The 21,235-nt window shown below is 41.2% G+C and overlaps 1 protein-coding gene across 12 annotated transcripts in view; it reads left to right on the top strand.

Annotated features, from left to right (window-relative positions):
* tmod (tropomodulin) overlaps nucleotides 1-11,322 on the top strand; it is a 175,468-nt gene extending 164,146 nt beyond the window's left edge. For 6 of the 12 annotated variants that reach the window (XM_070084775.1, XM_070084778.1, XM_070084777.1 and 3 more), the window contains one exon: nucleotides 9,225-11,322. In XM_070084775.1, coding sequence (XP_069940876.1) covers nucleotides 9,225-9,364 — 140 coding nt within the window. In that variant the 3' untranslated portion in view covers nucleotides 9,365-11,322. The remainder of the gene's footprint in view (nucleotides 1-9,224) is intronic. The other 6 variants (XR_011391981.1, XM_070084773.1, XM_070084772.1 and 3 more) reach the window with 4 other exon arrangements.
* The last annotated feature ends 9,913 nt before the right edge of the window (nucleotides 11,323-21,235 follow it).

The following is a 21,235-nucleotide window of genomic DNA, read 5'->3' as shown; positions in this document are numbered from 1 at the left end:
AGGTTGGCTGCAAGATCTATTAGAATGGTCGTCGGCACCACAGACTGGGCATTCGGCCATAGATCTGCAATATTTCACTGGGTGACCAAAACGCCAGCAATTTCTACATTGTTGCAGTGTAGGTATCACCTTTCAAACGTGTAACCGATGTCCCGCGACATATACAGAGGATGGGAGTTCTCGGCTGTCAAAAGTTAAACGAGCCACATTGCAAGGGTAACGTCTCCGCCCCCGGGCAGGAAGGACATAAGTGTCTACTTTGAGGATTGGGAGATCCTGGAGTTCCAGCTGTTCAAGAATGTCATTGCCACATGACTGGAAATTCTGTTGGACTATGGTATGGGGCAGAATGACAGTACCACTACAAGAATTGAGAGAAAGATGTTTTTCAATAGTGATAGGAGTAGTATTGATATTCGAAAGGAGAGAAAGATCATGAGCTTGGGTAGCATTCTGGACAGTGACGATGAGCGTACAGCTCTTGAGAGCATGAAATGAAATATCTCTACCAACATGACGCAGGAGCGCTTTGCCAATACTATGGTCAGAAAGGTAGGCAGAAGAAGAAGTCGGTCTTAAAGTAAAGAATTTAGTCCATTGTGTGGTCCGAAACTGAGCGTGGAGAGGGAGTGCTTGACGTATCGGTCTTTTCCGAGTAGAATGGGAAGATAACGAAGGAGCATCATCAGGAGATTGACGTTGGCGTTTAGGAGTAGGACCGGAGTTGGTCCGGCATGAAATGGGCGGGCGATTCGAAAATTGCCGTACCGTAAAGGGAGAAGCCGGAAGCATAGGCAAAGGAGAGCGGAGTTCAGACAAATCGAAGGAGTCAGTCGAAGCCCCGGTACCTGAAGCAGGTGAGGAAACAGCACCAGCAAGAGGTACAGGGGCATCAGGAGTGTCCGAAGAGTGGTCTAAACACAAGGCAGGGTCAGAATGGGGTGCGGTATCAGGAAGGGGCCCGGGGGTAGTGGGTTCATGGATTGAGTTCTCCATGGTTAGGTTACTCCTTTGCTTTTTGTTTTTAAGAAAAAAAAAGAAAGAAGAAAAGAAACTAAAAATAAAAAAAGAATAAAAAAAGGGGGGAGCGGGGAGGAATAGTTCCCAGGAGGAATGAAAGGGCCTGAAATCTCCCTCCACGCCCAAGAGGACATCAGCACCACTAGTAGCGCAGATGCAGCATGGAACCCGTGCCATACCCTACCCTTCATGCCAGTAAACCAGCAATCTGGGATAGCAACCTCACATCTGCCGAGCTACCTCGGTGGACAAAAGAGAGGGCGGCCGGATATCCGCCACAAAGCATACCTCCTTCGGCCACCACCCCCGGAATCCGAAAGGTGGCTTCCAGAGATACACCCGTCGCCCGAAAGACATCCAAAGCTACTCTGGGATACCGGAGAGGGATCGGGACATCCCCAGGCGATCCAGATTCCACGGCAAACTACGCCACCGCCAAGAACCTCAACGGAATGGGATGGACCCCGGTGTCCTTTCCCCTACCTAGGAACTAGCACGCCTGTGGGAGAAATCCCAAAGGCCAAAAAGAGGAAGGGCAAAAGGGAGGGGTGGGGAGGAGGAATGGAAAAAGGGGAGGATGGGATAGGGGAGGGGAGAATGGGGGGTAATTAGGTTCGGTCTGAGGAAGAAGACCAACAGGTCTAATTCCTCAGACCAAGAGCCTCTTCACCACGCCAAGGAGCCCCCCTTGAAGAGGTAAAAAAAACTGAGAGATTTGGTTCCCACCTCATTTTTAAAATTGAATAGGTTAACTGATGAAGTTATAATTTTTGGATGTACTGATCAATTCTATTCCAGAAATTTTGGATTTACAGTAAACTTACTTATTCAGAGAGCACTTTAGTTTCATTTTTTCAGCCACTATTTAGATAAAAAGATGTATGGCTTTTGACACTTTTTTTTGTTAAGTGTATTATGCATTTGCACACTGTCTAGATCAGGAAGGTAATACAGTCTTTAAACAGTTCCTCAAACTAGGTTCTAATTTCAAGGGATGTTCTGAAAAAGGCAAATTAAGTGCTGTGAATGACTTGCAGCATTTTACAGTTGATGTACAAATCCACATCTGTGGAGAAATGTGGACATGTAGAGCACAGTAACCTAACTATAAATGAAAGCCAGAGTGGGCTAACTCTGAACCTTTTCTAATAAACAATATAAGGGGCTTTTTAGAACTTTGACTTGTAATTGGTTTGTCCAAGTGATTGATTGCCTTTGGTGATTCTTTGGTAGCAAATTTATGCAGGTATTTTGGTGATTCTTTGGTAGCAGATTTATGTGGCATTGTTTTCTCTCCTTGGTGTTTTTTATTTTTTTATACACTAGCTGTCTCCCACCAAGGCAGAGTGGCCTTCAAAAGAAAGAACACTTTCATCATCATTCACTCTATACTTGTCTTGCTACATGCATGCTTACACCACAGTTCAGATGTCCCTCCAAACTGCAAATATCCTCACCTCTCCTTCAGTGTGCAGGCACTGTACTTCCCACTTCCATGACTCAAGTCCAGCTAAGCACTTTCCCTGAATCCCTTCACAAATGTTGATATCATTGAAATGGCACACTAGGATGTAAATGCTTTATTGACATTAATGAGTTTTCAGTGATTTAGTGTTATTCCATTATCTTATGTTTTGAAAATTTTCTTGCCCTCCATTTCCATACTTATCATTCTCGTAATACTTTCACTGTCACAACTGCAGAAATTAAAAGTGCCGACAGTGTAGTGATTTTTTCCAAAAAAATTTATTTATTCTGAAATGATGGAGAATCTTTTTCTAAAGGTCGTGGTACCAAAATTGCAAAATTTCATCGAAAACTTGCAGAATTGTGCAAGTGCTAAGTTGGCAGTCTGGACACAATTTAAGCATCGGCAATTTTGCCTGCTTTGAGTCCTAATTTAACCCAATTAGACCAAATTCCTAGCAATTTCACTAGTATCCTTTCTGTTCTATCGATTGAACACAAGAAACTGCCTATTCATTTATTATAAGAGTAACCTTATAAACTGCACAGAATTAGTAATTTGGCCAATTTTATACAATTCATTAAATTTCATTTTAAAAATAAGAGGCCAAAATAAACAGTGTAGGCATTCCAGCCATTAAAGCAATTTATCCTCTTTTCAATAATCATGTTCCCAGGCCTCTCCTATATAACACTTGCCCTCCATTTTAAATCCAGCGTGCCATGCACACAAAAAAGTTGTACCATATTTCACAGATAAAAAATAGCTAAGAGTGACTGGTCATACTTTACATCATTCCAGTAACTGAAGAACTAGTAAAAATCCATAAAATAGACTGGGAGGGGGTAGGGGCCCCCATCCTTCCTCAGGAAAAATTTTCAAAAATTTAATATTTTTGCTGGTCCTGGAACTGACCAAAATCATCTATTTCACTACTAATTGATACCCAGAAACAGCCAGTAAAATCATAAAAACCATGCAAGAAAGCGTCACATTGCTAGTTTCCCATCATGCACTGTGTGGGGGCAGGATTTTTTTTGTTTTAAGCTGTGCACACTCACCATGTCTAAGCCAAAACTTAACACTCACAATATACCTGAGAGCACTGTGCTTAAAATGTAGATCTACATGAGCAACCTGGCATCAGTAATGCAGATCTACACACAAGACAGTGAAAGAGTTTGATAGCTCTTTGCTGTAGTGATTAAAATGGTTACTCTGAGCTTTAGAAACAAAATTTTCTTATACCGAATCATATATTACAATGAACTTCATGCCAAGATATTTTCACTGTCTTTTGAAATGTAGTAGCACCTTTTTCTGTCTATTGTTAACAATGTTTTCTTAAGCATGATACAGGATAAAAAAAAATAACTTTGCTTTACTAGTTCTTTTAGAACCAGTATTTAAGCTGGCATTGTGATTTGAAAAACAGTAAATAATAGCAACCCAATCTAAACAAATGTTGGCATTTTACTGTGACTCAAGATTGTTGGCAAAGTTACTCTGACACTAAAATGTGAATATAGGAATTTTACTGTCATGCTTCCTCAGTCTTCAGTGATTCTTCATTTTCTGTTCACTCATCAAACAGTCTCTACTGTTTGCATTATTAGTGGATTATGTCCAGTATGTTATAATTGTTTGACATTAACCTGACCTAAATAGGGTGTGTAGAGAAAGTAGCCAAAGCATAGAAACACAATGTAGGCATGAAAAGGACAGGTTATTAACAATTTATGCATACCTGGATAACAAAAGCACATGAAACATTTAAAGTACTTTTGCACAAGGAGAGCCTTATGAAGTTAATGATAGCTTGGTAAAGCAGTCCATGAGCAAAATATTATGATACAGATTTATGTTATTGCACGTTTCTTTGTCTTCTACTTGCTGGCGTGTCTTTTCTAAATAATATACATTTTCTTGAAAAATAAGTCTGCATGGTTGTAAGAGCATGATTATTATTATTATAATCAAAAAGAAGCGCTAAGCCACAAGGACTATACAGCCTGTAAGAGCATGAAAAATAGGAAACTGTACTAAGCATTCATCTGGCTGGGTATTCATCAGTGCTATAACCTGATTTCATTAACTTAACCATTATACAGGAGCTTAAATAAGCAAGGTTTCTTCATACAAGTAATTTTGGGGCTGAGCCACACGTTTCTAGTTTCTGCCTCTTTTTATGATTTCCACGTTTATTGGTATTTTGCTACAGCATTTCTGTAACACCTACTTATGACCCATGAGGGTTTAGTGCATATAATGACTATAATAATACTTCTGGTGTTTCCTGCAGTTAATTTTGTAAGTAGATTTTGAGTTATTTTTGTGTTGCTTTCTTATTGTTACTGACATGTGCTGTGATTGCTGCTTAAACTATGGGTACCGGCTGTGTGATTTTGTTTTAGCGTGTTCAAATAAATCCCTTGTGTGAGTTTCAAATAATGTACGCATATTACAAACTATTTTTAATGAACTGTGTAATAAAGAATATACATGTATATATATTAGTCATAAAGGCCTGATCAAATATCCCATCCATTATTTTGCATAATTAATGTCCATAACTCTATACCCCACTTGGATTGCCAGCTGTATTGGAAGGCTTTTTTTTTTTTTTTTTTAAGGAATTTTTTAATATTCCAAACTTTTGAATTTGTTTAAATTGATAACCTAATAATGAATAATATTAAATATTTATTAGTTTACTTTTCAATGTATGAGAAGACTGCTGTTGGCCTATCAAGCTCATCTGGCATAGCCCATACTGGTTCCCATCACAGTGTGCATGCAGACAGGCAAACCCAGATATAGGTTTCCCTCACTTTATGCAGCTTTACTTTATGCGAATTTGCTTCTATGCGGCGACCTCTTTTTACAAGAAATTAGTTATTTGCAGTATAAATTCACTCCTACGTGATTACTTGAGCCCAGCACCACTTGATTTTTTAATACTGTATTCTATCTCATTAGTATCAGTCTATATTGGTTCATATTGATATTTATAAGAAAGAAAACATATTTGGGCATGGGAGTCCAGTGAGCATATTTTGGATGATGTAAACTCAGAATTAGGGGTGGAAAGTGTATGAAAAAAAAGTAGGGCAATGAATATATATATATTCACAGGTTCATAACGTGTGCACTTTAACCCAGACAAAGACAGGCTGAATAGTTGGTAGTGGAGGGAGGAGTGTACAAGAGAAGCAGATTATGACTGAATTTTGTATGTGATTTTTTTATTTGGTTGTTTTTGGTCCAAATTCTTTCATTATTTTGGTATATGGTCAGTTGGTGCTTGTGTGGTATGCTTATAATTTTTATGGTAGAAACAAACTATAAATATAGAGCATTTTCTCAAATTTGGTACAGTGCTAATGTTATAGGGAGCATAATTTAATTTTAGATTATTTTTTTAACAAATTTTTTGGAATAAAATTAATTTCATTATGCATATGATTAATTTTTACATATGTGAAAAGCTCATATTCTCTTGGTAAACTTTTATTTGGAAATGTGGGATTCTGCAGCCTTTGAATGTATCCGTCTTTTATGTTATACCATTGGATTCGCTACGCAAATTCGCTTTATGCACTGAAAATGCATCTACCGCATAAAATGAGGGACATCTACCTGCTTCAGATTTTTGTACCCTGCAGTAATACTAGAAACATCTTAGTTCATTTTATTGTATGCCTTCATTGTAGTAGGCCTCTGTATAAGTTTAGGTATACTGTTTCTTGAGTGATAGTCCCACTTGCTGGTTGCAATAAGGCAGTACCAACACTCAGTCTTAACATTATTTTATGATGAATGAATACCATAAATATTTATTTATACATTTTTTATGAAGTGTCCATCACAGTATGAGGTATTTTCTATTCCAATTAACCCTGTAATTCCACATTAAAAGCTACTGTTACAAGATTTTAAGTTATAGCTTTTAAGTTTTTCTTTTATTAAATTAATGTTGGATTATCATAGTATAGAATAAGTCAAATGATTGAGATTTGTTACCATGGATCAATATTATAATGATATACAATACTGATTAGTTGATGAATAAGACTTGCAACACTTTTTTTTGAGGGGGGAGAGGGGGGAAATACAGATGCCAAAGTGTAGCACATCTCTTTTTCATGGATCATTATTGCCCAGTACATATGCAGTTTTTTTTTACTATGACATCTAGAACTAATGCAACTACTTTGTATGTATTGTATTTATATGTATACATGAATACATGTATTTATATGTATACATCAGATTGGAGGGAGAGAGTATGGAGGAGGTGAATGTATTCAGATATTTGGGAGTGGACGTGTCAGCGGATGGGTCTATGAAAGATGAGGTGAATCATAGAATTGATGAGGGGAAAAGAGTGAGTGGTGCACTTAGGAGTCTGTGGAGACAAAGAACTTTGTCCTTGGAGGCAAAGAGGGGAATGTATGAGAGTATAGTTTTACCAACGCTCTTATATGGGTGTGAAGCATGGGTGATGAATGTTGCAGCGAGGAGAAGGCTGGAGGCAGTGGAGATGTCATGTCTGAGGGCAATGTGTGGTGTGAATATAATGCAGAGAATTCGTAGTTTGGAAGTTAGGAGGAGGTGCGGGATTACCAAAACTGTTGTCCAGAGGGCTGAGGAAGGGTTGTTGAGGTGGTTCGGACATGTAGAGAGAATGGAGAGAAACAGAATGACTTCAAGAGTGTATCAGTCTGTAGTGGAAGGAAGGCGGGGTAGGGGTTGGCCTAGGAAAGGTTGGAGAGAGGGGGTAAAGGAGGTTTTGTGTGCGAGGGGCTTGGACTTCCAGCAGGCATGCGTGAGCGTGTTTGATAGGAGTGAATGGAGACAAATGGTTTTTAATACTTGACGTGCTGTTGGAGTGTGAGCAAAGTGACATTTATGAAGGGGTTCAGGGAAACCGGCAGGCCGGACTTGAGTCCTGGAGATGGGAAGTACAGTGCCTGCACTCTGAAGGAGGGGTGTTAATGTTGCAGTTTAAAAACTGTAGTGTAAAGCACCCTTCTGGCAAGACAGTGGTGGAGTGAATGATGGTGAAAGTTTTTCTTTCTCGGGCCACCCTGCCTTGGTGGGAATCGGCCGGTGTGATAATAATAATAATGTATCATGTTTTCCATGTAAAATATACAGTCAAACCTCAGTTTTTGTACGACTCAGTTTTCGACAACTTTTTTTTGTCGAAATAATGTCCCACATTTTGTACATCAGCTCGGTTTTCATACAGTTGAAAATGGTCTGTACCAAACTCGTCTGCCTGCCCGTGCGACTTGGTCAGTCATTTCCCAGAATCGAGTGCCCACACAAAGCGTCCCATGAAGGGTTTGAGGCTGACCCTGACAACCCTACACCTGTTGTGGAATCTGTCTTTGGGAAAGCCCATGGGGTTGGATGTGAGAGTGGCCAGGATGTGGAAGAGTTGGTGGATGACCACAGGGAAGAGCTAACCACTGAAGAGCTTCAAGACCTTCAACTGGAACAGCAACAGACCAGAGTTGAGGAAATTGCTTCAGAGAAGAGGGAAGAGAGGGGAGAATGTGCCTTCTTCAGTGATTATGGACATGTATGCAGAGTGGAGCGAGTTGCAAAGTTTTGTGGAGAAATCTCACCCTAACAAAGCTGTTGCAAGCCATGTCTGCAACATGTTCAATGACAATACCTTATCCCATATTAAGCAAATCTTAAAGACTCCAGAAACAGACCTCTCTGGGCAGATTTTTTTGTGCAACGGGTCCAGGACACTCAAGCTGGTCCTAGTGCCGGTAAGACAAATAAGGGAAGTAACCCTGGATAGGGCCTTGATACCTAAATTCCTTATGGATGGGGATTCCCCTTCCAAACAATAACCTCTCCTCCTTCTCCTCCTCCTCCCTCTCCCCACCTCGCTGTTTTCCATACGCCAACAAGAGTTTTCAATAAAGGTAAAAGTGATGTTAAATGTTCATTTATCCATTTCATTAGTCATTTATATTTATTTCTAATTGCTTTCTGTATGTAAAACTATAGTTATTCTCTATAGAATGTGTTTTTGGTTAATATTTTTGGGTGTCTGGAATGGATTAATTGGATTTACATTATTTTTTATGGGAAATATTGCTTCAGTTTTGGTACAATTCCATTTTCGTCAGACTTTCTGGAGTGAATTAATCACGAAAACTGAGGTTCCACTGAAATAGAATATAAATTTCATTCAAAATATTAAAAAAATGCTCCTTAGATTTTCAGAATAAAAGCAGCAGTAGGGTTAATTTTATGATGCTTTCATTGAAAAATATACCACTTTTAAAGAATACTGTACTTCTAGAACATTCAACAAAATAATTCTAATTTAGGAGGGAGTATCATTTCATTTAAGATTGTCACTTGGTCCATGGTCTCTTTCTCCATCATAATTATTTATTCCTATGTCAGTTCATGTCAATATAATAATTATCATTACTATGATAATCACCCTTACAAGTTAATTTACATAGATTCTTATGAACTCTTGATTATTGCAGTCCCTTACGTATTGTCATGTTAATGTGCTTTGTCTTGTCCTTATTTTTGAGTACATGTATGATTATTATTTAGTTTGTATATAATAATCTTTAAATTAAATAAGTTAACTTTTATGAAATTTTTATAATACACTTTTAAATACTGGTATTGTATCAGATAGCAGTGTTTGCGAGAGTGCTGTTATTACTTGATTTTATTATAATTTTAGTCTTGTGTATTTTTCAGTCCGTGAGGTGCGCATGGGTCATAAATCCAGGAACTGTATTGTTGGCTACCCGATTCTCCCTTCATTTATGCGGTTACAAAAAGATGAGGATGAAGACGAGTATTGAATTTAAGCCTGGATGACTGTTGCATGATGCCATCGCATACTGCTCCAACCATCTAAATATATCTATAAATACTGTATTTGGTTATCCACATACAGTACTGTATTTTATCACTAGTGTCACAGTGTAATTTCAGGTTTAGTAATTGTGATTTCCCAATTCATTGTGTTGAGTCAGTCTTGCAGGATACACAGTAGAAATTCAAAATTCAATGAAGGTACACACTTGTTCTTAAATTTTCTTTCATATTAGCTGCTTTATCTCTCATTTCTTTTCCATACAGTTTGGACAGTTAATTTCTTATCTTTATCATGTGTTTTAAGAGTAAGTGTGTTTGCGATGGCAACCTGCAGCTCTAGGCCAAATGTCTGGTCAACTGTAACCACCTTTCCACTTTCCTTAAGTCTCCCCATGATGCCCCTTCAGCACCAGGAAGCTAACCCAGCCAGCCAAAGACTAGGATGTTTACAAACTATGTTGGGATAGCAAATTGTTTTTATTGGAGATTTCCTTTTAATGTGACATTTTATATTTAAAGATTATTTTATCTTTATTTACTTTTGAGGTTGGAGCCTCGCTCAAGTGAACTTTTGTCACACCAAACAGCTTCTGGGTATTGGGCACAAATTGAATGGATGGGTATAGTATAAATTTGGAAGTAGAAATACATGGTTGATAAAGAAGCCTGTGTAATTTTAGAACTGTATATTGTTTACCTAGTCTGAAAGAGGTAATTATGATTATAGATTATTAATTTTAGTTTTCTAAAGATTATAGTTGTATGGATGAATTTTGGAAAGTATCGAGTCTATTAACAGTATCTGGGGACCTACTAACACTTGACTCAACACAGTGTGTTTGATATGTGTCAGAGCTGGTATCCAGTCACATGTGATGAGCTCAGAGATTATTAGTGTACACAGGATTAAATAAGGTTCACTTTTCTCAGTCACCATAATCAATTATGCACATTTTATAATACGTAGTAGTGTACAGAACTGTGAACCTTATGGAATATCTAAGTGCAGCTATAATCACTGCTCATTTTAAATAGATATCTTCTTACACTTTGAAATTTAATTTAGAACTTTTAAGTAAATCAAACAGGTGCTCCTATGGTCACTGCCGACAATGCTAAAATGTCATTATTTATCTGTATTAAAACTTAAGCTGGAAGGATCTCGCTATTGCAGAATGAAAGACTTCACTGATTTTTATAAGCTTGGTGTGACAGTACTACTTGTCTTCTAACTTGTAGTAAATTGAAAGCTGATCCTGATTGAAGCGATTTCTTCAGCAAGGATGAACTATGCTTAATCTGTGTTGCCTGTGAAGAAGCTTGTGTTTATTGCTTTACTAAGGTGGAGGTGAGGAGTTTCTCTGAAAAGAGTACATTGAAGATGTAATTTTTGTATTCTGGCTAATGAGTTTTGTAACAACTTTATAATTCCATGACATGTTCTTCAATTACATGGGCTCCATCACAGGCAACTTTTCTAACATTCTGTGATAGGGATAGTAGCAAATTTTTTTTTTTTTTTTTTTTTTTTTTGAGCTACTTGGTTCATTACGAGTTAAATGGAAAAAGTACTGTGTTTCACTCTGTCATGAGCATTATTTTAATGACAGTCTTTTTAGCAGTATGTACAAGTATTCAATCCTTGTCTTTTAATATGCATTTCTCACAGAGCTTGGCTTTTAATGGACATTTTAGATAATTTCAAAAAAATTTTTTGGAAAATTACTGTAAGTCTTATTGTTAAGAATTTATTGTACAAAAATGGAAAGGGAACTTCACCTGTGTAATTTCTTTTTAATTAGCAATACTGTAGGTTGTTTAGTTGAAATTAGTTCCCATATGTATTATATAAGTGATATGTACTGCAAAAGCAAAGTATAGCCTTCCTAAAAAGTTTCCGGCTGTTTACGTTGTACACTATTGTACATAGGCATTCAGTAAAGTTTTCTTTCCATAAACTTTGTATCTCTTCCACTTCACTGTTCCTGGTAACACAAATTAGATTCCATACAATCTGTTCATTGTATTTATGGCAGTCTGAAATTCTGAATATTTCTCTTAAACGTAGATTCATGTTTTAGGGAAGAGTCTATTGAGAACACTGGATAAAGCGCATAGTAGAATTATGATTGCTATTATAATCATAGATCTTGAACATCTGGCAGACTCATTGTGAGTGTGCGCGTGCGTACATTTATTTAGGCACAGGTACATAAACCTGGAGAGGGTTTCGGGGGTCAATGCCCCCACAACCCAGTCTGAGACCAATTATCGTATAGTGTAAAATACGCAAGATAGCCCATAAAAAGTCGGTCACTTTTCCCCATTGGGGTCCTTGAAATTTCTTATTTTAAACCTTAAAAGTTAAAACAGCTGTGTGAAATTCAGTTACAATAAAAGGAGATTATCCAGAAGTTTAATGATAATCTTAGTAATAAAGGTAGAATTACCAACAAAATGTTGGGTAAATGGACACAGACTAGATTCCCGGAGGTGGGAAGAGTAATGTAGATACCCTGTAGGAGTGGGTGATGTTGCAGTTGGATGACAATTCTAACTGTAATGTCAACACACTGACCAAATGATGGAGAGTGATTGAGTTTTTGTTTTGGGGTAGCCTTGCCTTCGTGGGAGATGGTCATTAAGGAAAAAAAAAAGTGGAACTGATAAAGATGTGCGATGTCACCTTCGCTGTTTAAATATGTTTACAGAGTTAAGAAGAGACAGCCACCTTCGTAAGAAATGAAGATCAGACCATTTATACTGGTTGGTTAGGTCAACCTTTTGACCTCTCAAGCAAAATGCTACATTAATGGTATACAATACAGACAAGTCGACGAATAATACATGCAACACTCGGGTACCTTTACTGCGAAAACGTTTCAACTGCAAAACAGGCTTCTTCAATCAAAAATAGGAGAATATATAAAACTGGAGATGAAAGAAGTGGAGAGGTAATTTGTAGTCCAATCTCTCAAGGCTGAGGGACACATTTTTTTTTTTATTAACACACTGGCCGATTCCCACCAAGGCAGGGTGGCCCGAAAAAGAAGAACTTTCACCATCATTCACTCCATCACTGTCTTGCCAGAAGGGTGCTTTACACTACAGTTTTTAAACTGCAACATTAACACTCCTCCATTAGAGTGCAGGCACTGTACTTCCCATCTCCAGGACTCAAGTCCAGCCTGCCGGTTTCCCCGAATCCCTTCATAAATATTACTTTGCTCGCACTCCAACAGCACATCAAGTATTAAAAACCATTTGTCTCCATTCACTCCTATCAAACACGCTCACGCATGCCCACTGGAGGTCCAAGCCCCTCGCACACAAAACCTCCTTTACCCCTCCCTCCAACCTTTCCTAGGCTGACCCCTACCCTGCCTTCCTTCTACTACAGACTGATACACTCTTGAAGTCATTCTGTTTTGCTCCATTCTCTCTACATGCCCGAACCACCTCAACCCTTCCTCAGCCCTCTGGACAACAGTTTTGGCAATCCCGCACCTCCTCCTAACTTCCAAACTATGAATTCTCTGCATTATATTCACACCACACATTGCCCTCAAGACATGACATCTCCACTGCCTCCAGCCTTCTCCTCGCTGCAACATTCATCGCCCATGCTTCACATCCATACAGGAGCGTTGGTAAAACTATACTCTCATACATTCCCCCTCTTTGCTTCCAAGGACAAAGTTCTTTGTCTCCACAGACTCCTAAGTGCACCGTTCACCCTTTTCCCCTCATCAATTCTATGATTCACCTCATCTTTCATAGACCCATCTGCTGACACGTCCACTCCCAAATATCCGAATACATTCACCTCCTCCATACTCTCTCCCTCCAATCTGATATCCAATCTTTCATCACCTAATCTTTTTATCCTCATAACCTTACTCTTTCCTGTATTCACTTTCAATTTTCTTCTTTTACATACCCTACCAAATTCATCCACCAACCTCTGTTATTATTATTATTGAAAGAATTAAGAGTAAGACGGAGAATAGGATAGCAGATGAACAAGGAGGCTTTAGGAAAGGTAGGGGGTGTGTGGACCAGGTGTTTACAGTGAAACATATAAGTGAACAGTATTTAGATAAGGCTAAAGAGGTTTTTGTGGCATTTATGGATTTGGACCTCTTCAAGGGGGGCTCGTTGTCGTGGTGAAGAGGCTCTTGGTCTGAGGAATTGGACCTGTTGGTCTCCTTCCTCAGACTGAACCTAATTACCCCCCAATCCCCCCTTCCCTATCCCATCCTCCCCTTTTCCCTTTCCTCCTCCTCCTCCCCAACCCTCCCTTTTGCCCTTCCTCTTTTTGGCCTTTGGGATTTTCCCACAGGCGCGCTAGTTCCTAGGTAGGGGAAAGGGTACCGGGGTCCATCCCATTCCGTTGAGGTTCTTGGCTGTGGCGTAGTTTGCCGTGGAATCTGGATCATCTGGGGATGTCCCGATCCCTCTCCGGTATCCCGGAGAGTGGCTTTGGGTGTCTTTCGGGCGACGAGTGTATCTCTGGAAGCCACCTTTCGGATTCCGGGGGTGGTGGCCGAAGGAGGTATGCTTTGTGGCGGATATCCGGCCACCCTCTCTTTTGTCCACCAAGGTAGCTCGGCAGATGTGAGGTTGCTATCCCAGATTGCTGGTTTACTGGCATGAAAGGTAGGGTATGGCACGGGTTCCATGCTGCATCTGCGCTACTAGCGGTGCTGAGGTCCTCTTGGGCGCGGAGGGAGATTTCCGGCCCTTTCATTCCTCCTGGGAACTATTCCTCCCCGCTTCCCCCTTTTTTTATTCTTTTTTTTATTTTTATTTTTATTTTATTTTCTCCTTTTTTTTCTTAAAAACAAAAAGCAAAGGAGTAACCTAACCATGGAGAACCCAATCCATGAACCCACTACCCCCGGGCCCCTTCTTGATACCGCACCCCATTCTGACCCTGCCTTGTTTTTTGACCACTCTTCAGACACTCCTGATGCCCCTGTACCTCTTGCTGGCACTGTTTCCTCACCCGCTTCAGGTACCAGGGCTTCGACTGACTCCTTCGATTTGTGTGACCTCCGCTCTCCTTTGACTATGCTTCCGGAATCTCCCTCTACGGTACGGCAATTTTCGAATCGCCAACCCGTTTCACGATGGACCAACTCCGGTCCTACTCCTAAACACCAACGACAATCTCCTGATGATGATCCTTCGTTACCTTCCCATTCTACTCGGAAAAGACCGACACGTCATGCACTTCCTCTCCACGCTCGGTTTCAGACCACACAATGGACTAAATTCTTTACTTTAAGACCGACTTCTGCTTCTGCCTATCTTTCTGACCATAGTACAGTGGACCCCCGCATAGCGAACTTAATCCGTGCAAGAGGGCTGGTCGTTATGCGAAATGTTCGCTATGCGAATTAATTTTCCCCATAAGAAATAATGGAAATAAAATTAATCCGTGCAAGACACCCAAAAGTATGAAAAAAAAATTTTTTTACCACAAAAAAATTTTAATTTTAGTACACACAAACTGAAAAAGGCATGCACAATTACATGACACTTACTTTTATTGAAGATCTGGTGATGATTGATGGGATGGGAGGAGGGGAGAGAGAGTGTTAGTGTTTAGAAGGGGAATCCCCTTCCATTAGGACTTGAGGTAGCAAGTCCTTTTCTGGGGTTACTTCCCTTCTTCTTTTAATGCCACTAGGACCAGCTTCAGAGTCACTGGACTTCTTTCGCACAACATATCTGTCCATAGTGGCCTGTACCTCTCGTTCCTTTATGATTTGTCTAAAGTGGTTCACAACAGTGTCATTGTAACAGTCACCAGCACGGCTTGCAATAGCTGTGTGAGGGTGATTTTCATCAAAAAAGGTTTGCACTTCAAGCCATTTTGCACACATTTCCTTAATCTTTGAAGTAGGCAATTCCTTCAATTTCTCTCTCCCCTCCTTTGAACCAGTTTCCCCAGGTCTGGCCTCTTGCTCTTGAAGTTGATCTATCAGCTCATCAGTGGTTAGTTCTTCATTGTCCTCCTCCACCAACTCTTCCACATCCTCCCCACTAACCTCCAACCCCAAGGACTTCCCCAATTCCACAATTGATTCCTCAACTGGTATACTACTCCTCTCAGGGTTAGCCTCAAACCCTTCAAAATCCCTTTTGTCTACACATTCTGGCCACAGTTTCTTCCAAGCAGAGTTCAAGGTTCTCTTAGTCACTCCCTCCCAAGCCTTACCTATAAGGTTTACACAATTGAGGATATTAAAGTGATCCTTCCAAAACTCTTTTAGAGTCAATCGAGTGTCTGTGGTCACTTCAAAGCACTTTTGAAACAGAGCTTTTGTGTACAGTTTCTTGAAGTTGGAAATGACCTGCTGGTCCATGGGCTGCAGGAGAGGAGTGGTATTAGGAGGCAAAAACTTCACCTTAATGAAGCTCATGTCCCCATAAAGTCGCTCTGCCACGTCTGTAGGATGACCAGGGGCATTGTCTAACACCAGGAGGCACTTAAGGTCTAATTTCTTTTCAGTTAGGTAATCTTTCACATTGGGGGCAAATGCATGGTGTAACCAGTTATAGAAAAATTCCCTAGTGACCCATGCCTTACTGTTTGCCCTCCACAGCACACACAAATTATCCTTGAGGACATTCTTTTGCCTGAACGCTCTGGGAGTTTCAGAGTGATACACTAATAAAGGCTTAACTTTGCAATCACCACTAGCATTGGCACACATCAACAAAGTAAGCCTGTCTTTCATAGGCTTATGTCCTGGGAGTGCCTTTTCCTCCTGAGTAATGTAGGTCCTGCTTGGCATTTTCTTCCAGAACAGGCCTGTTTCATCACAATTAAACACTTGTTCAGGTTCCAGTCCTTCAGTTTCTATGTACTCCTTGAATTCATGCACATATTTTTCAGCCGCTTTGTGGTCCGAACTGGCAGCCTCACCATGCCGTATCACACTATGGATGCCACTACGCTTCTTAAATCTCTCAAACCAACCTTTGCTGGCCTTAAATTCACTCACATCATCACTAGTTGCAGGCATTTTTTTAATTAAATCGTCATGCAACTTCCTAGCCTTTTCACATATGATCGCTTGAGAGACGCTATCTCCTGCTAGCTGTTTTTCATTTATCCACACCAATAAGAGTCTCTCAACATCTTCCATCACTTGCGATCTTTGTTTCGAAAACACAGTTAAACCTTTGGCAACAACAGCTTCCTTGATTGCCGTTTTCTTGCCCACAATAGAAGCGATGGTTGATTTTGGTTTCTTGTACAACCTGACCAGGTCGGTGATACGTACTCCACTTTCATACTTATCAATGATCTCTTTCTTCATTTCAATGGGTATTCTTACCCTTTGAGGTGTAGGGTTGGCACTAGAAGCTTTCTTGGGGCCCATGGTCACTTATTTTCCACAAACAGCACCGAAAACACTGTAATAATACGAAATATTCCGAGTGTATGCTTGAATGTTACCGCGGAGGCTGGCTGGTAAACAATGGGACGGGCGGCACATGTGAGGCTGGCTGAGGGCGCACATTGGACGCGTCTCGGACGAAGGTCGCTGAGCGGGTTTTTGTCCACTATGCGGGGCAAAATTTTAGCGAACAAAGCGTTCGCTATGCGGATTGTTCGCTATGCAAGGCGTTCGCTATGCGGGGGTCCACTGTATTGGGAAAGCGCTCCTGCGCCATGTTGGTAGAGATATTTCGTTTCATGCTCTCAAGAGCGGTACGCGCATCGTCACTGTCCAGAATGCTACCCAAGCTCATGATCTTTCTCCCCTTTTGCATATCGATACTACTCCTATTACTACTGAAAAACATCTTTCTCTCAATTCTTGTAGTGGTACTGTCATTCTGCCCCATACCATAGTCCAACAGAATTTCCAGTCATGTGGCAATGACATTCTTGAACAGCTGGAACTCCAGGATCTCCCAATCCTCAAAGTAGAGACTTATGTCCTTCCTGCCCGCGGGCGGAGACGTTACCCTTGCAATGTAGCTCGATTAACTTTCGACAGCCGTGAACTCCCGTCCTTTGTTTATGTCACGAGACATCGGTTACAAGTTCGAAAGGTGACCCCTACACCGCAACAGTGTAGAAATTGCTGGCGTTTTGGTCACCCAGCGAAATATTGCAGATCTATAGCCGAATGCCCAGTCTGTGGTGCTGACGACTATTCTAATACATCTTGCAGTCAACCTCCATCTTGCCTTAATTGTAATGAGGCTCACCCTTCGTACTCTTGCCGCTGCCAGGTCTCCAAGGGAGACTACCTCGTGTTTCTTATTCTCATGTTTCAAAACGTCCCCCCACTTCTGGGGTCCCATCTTCTGCAGCCTCCTCTGTTGTTACCCCTCCCATAGCCACTCCGGCATCTAATCCTTTTGCTGTCCTTGGCTCTGACGTCCCGACTACAACTCAGTCTGTTCTCACATCTTCGCGTCCTTCCTCACAAGCCCCGGTATCGACAAGACCCCGTATGACACCTTATACCAATCGCCCCTCTACTTCTCAGAAATCCAAAAAATCCCCAGTGCTCAAATCTTCTTTGCCCCTTCCTTCCCTTCTTCCACCTCCACACTTTACCTTTCCAGTCTCTGTGCCTAGTTCTTCCCCTCTCTCTGGCTCTATTACAAGTGTGGAGGTTCACCCTCCTCCTCCTACTATGCCTTCCACCCCCATCCCCTCCCAAGTTTCTCCCTCTTCTGCCACCTCCCAGGTTTCTGCCTCTTCTGTCCCCTCCCACACTTCTTCTCCAGTCCCCTACACTCTTTCGTCCCCCTCTACTTTGGTACAGTCCATTACTGCCCCAATCTTTACTCACCCTCCTCCTTCTACCTCCAATATTGTCTCCCATACATCTTTGAATTCAGAAACACTTGAAGCCATTTCAGAATATATTGCAGAGACTAAACCTTCAATGGACACTGATTCACCTCCTGTTCCTTCTCTTCCCTCTCCTCCATCTCCACAACTCCATTCTTCGCAACGCTCCGTTCCTTCGCTGCTTGAACGTCTTCCAATGCCACCACACACTGACTTTTCTAACCCCTCTAGTCCATAGGTGCCCTTTCCTACGAATTCCTGGTATTTTCTTCATTGCCAATCATGGCCTATTTACAGTGGAATATCCGCGGCCTCAGGGGTAATCGGGGTGAGCTTCAGATGTTGCTTTCCAGGTTTTCCCCTGTTGGTGCTTGCTTACAAGAACCAAAATTACACTCAGCTGTTTTCCAACCTATCTCAGGCTATAATTTACTGTATTCTTCAGATCCTTTCTCAGATGGGACCTTTAATGAAAGTGCCCTTCTTCTACGCAATGATATTCCGTACTGTCAACTATTTGTCCATACCTCGCTGCATTACACTGCAGCCCGTATCCACTTCAATAAGTGGTTTACAATATATTCTTTATATCTCTCTCCTCCTCGAGCATTTTCTATCCCAGATTTTGCCTTTCTAGTTTCATCCTTACCACCACCACTTCTGTTACTTGGTGATATTAACGCCCACCATTTCCTCTGGGGGGGGGGGTCTCATTGTGACTCACGTGGCATCCAGTTGGAGGCTTTTCTCGCCTCTCACCCCCTCCATGTTTTAAATACGGGTACTCCCACCCATTTTGATCCTCATACTCATACTCTCTCTTGCATCGATCTATCAGTCTGCTCTTCCTCCACTGCACTAGACTTCACCTGGTCTGTTCTACCGGACTTACATGACAGCGATCATTTTCCAATCATTCTTACTTCTCCTTCCTATTCACCACCTTTCCGTAGCCCTCGCTGGCAATTTAATCGGGCAAATTGGGACCTTTACTCGCAACTCACTGCTTTTAGTGAGGTTCCTTCTTCATCCTCCATTGATGAGCTCCTACACCTCTTCTCGACGTCAGTTTATACTGCAGCTTCTCATTCTATACCCCAAACCTCAGGCAGGCATTCTCAGAAGTGCGTGCCTTGGTGGTCTCCTGCTTGTGCTCGTGCAGTACATTTAAAACGCGCTGCATGGGGCAGGTACCGGTACAATAGAACTGATGAGAGACTTCTTGATTTTAAGCAGAAGCGTGCGATTGCTCGCTGTGTCATCAATGATGCTAAACGCACTTGCTGGCGAGACTATGTTTCCACCATCACCTCTGCTTCCTCTATGAGCGCAGTCTGGAAAACAGTGAGGAAATTGAGTGGTAAATACTCCCCTGACCCGGCTCCTGTTCTACTGGTCGCTGGTGTTGATGTAGCAAACCCTCTTGACGTTGCCATTGAAATTGGCACTCATCTGGTTCATATTTCCCGGGGGCTCCATCTATGCCCCTCGTTTCTTTCCTCAAAGTCTGCCAGAGAGTTAGTACCCTTGAACTTTTCTTCTCTCAGAGAAGAACAGTATAATGTGCCTTTTACACTTCAGGAACTGGAGGCAACGCTCTCAGCTTGCCGATCATCGGCAGCTGGGCCTGACGACATTCATATTCGTATGTTACAACATTTACATCAGTCAGCCCTTGTAGTCCTCTTACACCTCTTCAATCTTATTTGGACACATGGAGTTCTTCCCCAGTTGTGGAAATCTGCCATTGTTCTCCCTTTCCGCAAGCCGGGTACTACAGGACATGATGCCTCCCACTATCGTCCCATCGCTCTTACTAGTGCAGTTTGCAAAGTGATGGAACGTCTGGTAAATCGACGTTTAATGTGGTATTTAGAGACACACAACAGTCTCTTCGCTAGTCAATATGGCTTTCGTAAGGGCCGTTCTACCATAGACCCCTTACTACGCTTGGATACGTATGTTCGTAATGCCTTTGCGAATAATCACTTCGTTATTGCCATATTTTTTGACCTTGAGAAGGCATATGACACAACTTGGAGGTACATATAATATTTTTGCCAAGGCCCACTCCTTAGGCCTCCGAGGCAATCTCCCATCCTTCCTTAAGAACTTTTTAACTGACAGATATTTCCGTGTTCGAGTCAATAATGTGCTTTCCCCGGACTTTGTCCAAGCTGAAGGTGTCCCTCAGGGATGTGTTCTGAGCACAACACTTTTTCTCCTAGCTATAAATGATTTGGCCTCTGTTCTTCCACCCAATATTTGGTCATCACTCTATGTTGATGACTTCACTATTGCTTGTGCAGGCGCTGACTGTCATCTCATTACAGTTTCTCTCCAGCATGCGGTCGACAGTGTTTCCACTTGGGCCACCATGCATGGGTTTAAATTTTTCAGTACCAAAACTCACCAAATTACTTTCACTAGACGCTCTGTCATTTTTTATCATCCTTTGTATCTCTATGGCTCCCGTATCCCCGAACGTGATACAGTCAGGTTTCTAGGCCTTCTCTTTGACCATAGGTTATCCTGGAAACCTCACATTACCTCTCTGAAGGCAACTTGTCACAGCCGGCTGAACCTTCTTAACCCTTTGAGGGTTTCGGACGTACTAGTACGGCTTACGACCCAGGGTTTTTGACGTACTAGTACGCCTAAATTCTAGCGCCCTCAAATCTAGTGGGAGAAAGCTGGTAGGCCTTCATATGAAAGAATGGGTCTATGTGGTCAGTGTGCACAGTCTAAAAAAAATCCTGCAGCACATAGTGCATAATGAGAAAAAAAACTTTGACCGTTTTTTTGGAATAAAACAGCGACTTTGCACTGTATATTCGTATGGTATTTATTGTTGTATTCTAGTTTTCTTGGTCTCATTTTATAGAATGAAAGACATAATACAGAAATTGAGATGATTTTGACTGGTTTTACAATGAAAGGTACCTTGAAATTGAGCTCAAAGTAGCAGAAATGTTCGATTTTTACCAAATTTCAAAAGTAAACAAATCATGCCAAGCGTCCAATACACGTCAACTGGTGAG

Source organism: Cherax quadricarinatus, chromosome 14, assembly GCF_038502225.1.
Source record: "Cherax quadricarinatus isolate ZL_2023a chromosome 14, ASM3850222v1, whole genome shotgun sequence".
Lineage (NCBI taxonomy): Eukaryota > Metazoa > Arthropoda > Malacostraca > Decapoda > Parastacidae > Cherax > Cherax quadricarinatus.
This window is presented reverse-complemented; position numbering and strand designations above follow the sequence as displayed.